This window comes from Tenrec ecaudatus, chromosome 1 (genome assembly GCF_050624435.1).
Source record: "Tenrec ecaudatus isolate mTenEca1 chromosome 1, mTenEca1.hap1, whole genome shotgun sequence".
NCBI lineage: Eukaryota > Metazoa > Chordata > Mammalia > Afrosoricida > Tenrecidae > Tenrec > Tenrec ecaudatus.
In genome coordinates this window covers 19,033,689-19,037,733 of record NC_134530.1, presented here as the reverse complement: position 1 = coordinate 19,037,733, position 4,045 = coordinate 19,033,689, and the positions used below count along the sequence as shown (strand labels likewise).

The 4,045-nt window shown below is 38.7% G+C and overlaps 1 protein-coding gene across 1 annotated transcript; it reads right to left on the bottom strand.

Annotated features, from left to right (window-relative positions):
• Positions 1 to 2,348: 2,348 nt before the first annotated feature.
• On the bottom strand, positions 2,349 to 3,269 carry LOC142448930 (olfactory receptor 7A10-like). Its single transcript, XM_075550748.1, has one exon. It carries the CDS (start codon positions 3,267 to 3,269, stop codon positions 2,349 to 2,351), a length of 921 nt encoding a protein of 306 aa, XP_075406863.1.
• Between the last annotated feature and the right edge of the window lie 776 nt (positions 3,270 to 4,045).

The following is a 4,045-nucleotide window of genomic DNA, read 5'->3' as shown; positions in this document are numbered from 1 at the left end:
TTGAAGGAATGGGGGCTGGGGAGGAAACTCACAATTCCTGTGTGACCAACTCATTTCCCCTTGAATCAAGTGAGTCCGACTCATTGGACTAAACTGTGTGATACAGTTTACAAAGCTGCAATTTTTTTAATATAAATCACTTTTTGGGGTCCCATACAGCTCTTGCCACAATCAATACATGCATCCATTGTGTCAAGCACATCTGTACATTTGTTGCCATCATCATTCTCAAAACATTTTCTTTCTACTTGAACCTTTGGTAGAAGTTCCTCATTTAGCCACTCACTCTCCTCACCCTCACTCCCTTGGAGCCAAAGGGCATTTACAGAGGTCTAAATATAGGCATTTGCATATGTGAATGTATTTATATATCATTATTAGGAAATAGCGCTATGTGCATATATTTATACGTTTAGTATAAAGGTAGCATTTGGAAATTGGGCCTCTACTGAGGTACTCCCTCAATCCAAGAACACTTTGTTCTATTAAACTGGCATTCCATGATGCTCACCTTCCCAACAGAATTCCTGAAAACAAAGCAGTTGCATAAGGAAATATTGTAAAGATAGCTTATGGTGCCCACCTATGAAAAGATACAGCATCTGGAGCCTTAAAAACATGAAGATCAGTGGACAGCCATCCAAATGAAAAACAAAGCCCACATGGAAGAAGCACACCAGCCTGTGTGATCACAAGGTGTCGATGGGATCAGGTATCAGGCATCAAATAATGAATAATCATAGCATTGTGAATTACGGGGAGTTGGAAGTGGAGACCCAAAAGCCAATGGTAGGCAAGTGGACATCCCCTTAGAGAAGGGTCACAGGAAGGAGATGAGCCAGTCAGGATGCAGTATGACACCAGTGAAACCTACAACTTTCCTCTAGTTCCTTAATGCTTCCCCCCCTCATTACCACGATCCCAATTCTACCTTACACTGGTACACAGAAGAGCTGTAAGCACAGGGAATCCAGGACAGGTAAACACTTTAGGGCCAATAAAGAGAGTAGAGATACCAGGATGGTAAGGTGAATGTGGGTGAGAAAGAGGGACTCAATCACAATGATTTACAATAAAACCGCCTCCATTGGTGACAGACAACAGAAAAGTGGATGAACAAAGACATCCGATAGTGTAAACATGCAAGAAAACCAAAGCTGTAATCTTAATGGGAACATATTGTCTCATCTTTCTCCCTCTGAGCAGTGAATAGGTTTGAAAATCCAACCTTTCAAGTCATAAAAAACTTAATTCTACAAAACTGCATCCTATGTGAAGAGAAAATATAGGGATCATGAAAACCAACAGTTTTACATGTAGTTATTTGAGATGTTGAACAGATTGCAGGGAGAAACTCAAGGGCACAAGTGAGGCAGATGCTTTGGTGAAGATAATTTTGCAGTCAAGCATAAATGGAGAGCACTGGGTTCTTTTGAAACAATAAAGACAAATTTCCATTAGTATCACTGAAGCTAAGAAGGGATATGCATACCTTTGTTAAACAAATGGTTGTCTAGAGAGGTCTTCAAACCAATGGTTTTCAACTAACAATTACAATAGGAATTCCTACTATGTGGATAGCAGAAGATTAGTCATGTATAGGGAGTCAATAACTTCAGTCTTCTTGATTCTACCATCCTTTTGATGATAGAATGGGTATCAACATGCTTAGTTGGTCTGGTTTTCAGTGTGGTTCTGGAAGCCGTTTCCAATGTTTGAACATACCACCAGTGCATTGAATAATTTAATAAGAACAAGTTTACAAACATCATGCTCAAGATATTCAACACGACTTTGGTATAAAGAAAATAACACAGGTGGGTTGAAGGTTTCATGACAGATATAATCACAAGAAAAATATTTTACAAAATAGAAATCATAGTATTGCTGTCCCAGTTTTTAATGGTTCAGGATGACAATGAGCACTGGTCCCTGTGATAACTGCATGCTATTCCTCTGTGGCGAGTGATGAAAATCTATTTCCTGATGAAAGCTGAAGCACCCTGAAAAAAATTGCTCATTGAGGGGAAGATTTGGTTAAAGTAAATACATTTTTTTAGTAGAATGATTTACATTTTTACTGAAAGGTCCAAAAATACATGTGGTCAATAGGGCTACTTTCATTTGCAAATGAGTAAATACATTTTTAACAAAATACATTGGAAGTAGTTTCAAATTATGTCTTCAATTTATCAAACTATATCTGAAAGATTAAGGAGATTGAATTATGTATACAAGGGCATTTAGAACTGAGGAAAGTATAATACAAATTTTTATTACTTTAAAGTTTGTTTTTCAAAAGGAACTCTCTAAACTTAAGCGTATGTTTCAATTGTATAGAATGATTCTCAACTGAAAAGTTTCCTTAGGGCTTGCTTTATATCTTTATTTCTCAGACTGTAGATAAAAGGATTCAGCATGGGTGTGGCCACAGTGTACATCACTGAGGCTATTGCAGAGGCCCTAGAGTTTTCAATAACCACAGAACTAAGATAAACTCCAAGAGCTGTACCATAGAACAAGGAAACAACAGAGAGGTGAGAACCACAAGTGGAAAAGGCTTTACATTTGCCCCCAGCTGATGAAATTTTCAAAATGGAGGACACAATCTTCATGTAAGAGAAAAGGATCCCACTTAGTGGAATAACACCCAGAAGTCCACTTGCTAAATACATGACTAAGCCATTAAGGAATGTGTCAGAGCATGCAAGTTGGACGACCTGATTAAGTTCACAGAAAAAATGGGAGATTTCCAATTCTGTACAAAAAGACAGTCGCAAAACCAATAAACTATTTAATAGAGAGTGCAGAAATGACAATACACAGCAGGCCAGAAACAGGAGACCACAGAACCTTGGGTTCATGGTGATCATGTAGTGCAGAGGGTGACAGATGGCCACAAACCGGTCATAGGCCATCACTGTCAATAGGAAGCTGTCTAAGGCCCCAAAAAGCAAGAAAAAGTACATCTGTGTGATACAGCCTTCATATGAAATGACTTTAGTCTGCACCTTGATGTTCATCAGCATCTTTGGGACAGTGGTGGAGGTGAAACAGATGTCAGCAAAGGAGAGGTTGGAGAGGAAGAAGTACATGGGTGTGTGGAGGTGGGAGTCTGTGGTGATGGCCAGGATGATGAGCAGGTTCCCAGTGAAGGTGACCAGGTACATGGAGAGGAACAGTCCAAAGAGGAGGGGCTGCAGCTCTGCCACTTCAGAAAGCCCCAGAAGGATGAATTCTGGAAACTGAGTGTGGTTTCCTGATTCCATGTAGCTGATGACACTACTGGGAAAGAGACAAGAGAATTGCAAACTCTGCCATAACCTGTTAACAACAGTTTAAGGGATATACTGTCATTGATAATTTAAACAATCAATTAATTAATCCCTATCCATATCTGTATATCTCGTGTGCTTGAATTTGATGTGCTCAATATTCTCTTTGTTGCTCAAACTGTCTAGTTGTCCTTTTTTCTAATACCATCTTATCCCTAGAATATTATATTTCTCTACAAATTCCTTAAAAATTTGATTGTTCATTCAAGAAATGTGTTTGACCAAATATGTTCTGCCAAGTGTTCTTGAAAGTGTGGGAATTTCAATGGAAAAAAAATTCTTAACCTTATTTGATGTGAACAACAGAAGATGCAAACATTGGACTCTTCCCTTACAGAGGTTGGAAGAGTGATGGAAATACAAAGACAATTGATCCAATGGACTCGTACAGCATGCAAACAGCAGTCATGTCTGGAACAGAACTCTCCTCCATGTGCCAATAATCCAGTATGTAAATTCAAGAGGGCAGCATTTGCCTAAACAAAATTCAGGGGGTTAGGAAAGAAGGAGGAATAGAAATAGGAAACACAAAGAGACAGTGGGATAAGCTACAATACTCCAGGATTTGCAACAGGCGAATTAAATTAGAATCTGTGATCTCTTGAATGCTGGTCATGTCTCTAGACCACATAATTCACAATAAAACACAAGCAAGTTATAGATTAAAAGGAAATGCTTCTTTTTATAATCACTTGTGATCAAGAGACTTA

Coding starts and splice junctions, on each gene's coding strand:
- LOC142448930 (XM_075550748.1), bottom strand. CDS start 3,269: ATGGAATCAGGAAACCACACTCAGTTTCCAGAATTCATCCTTCTGGGG.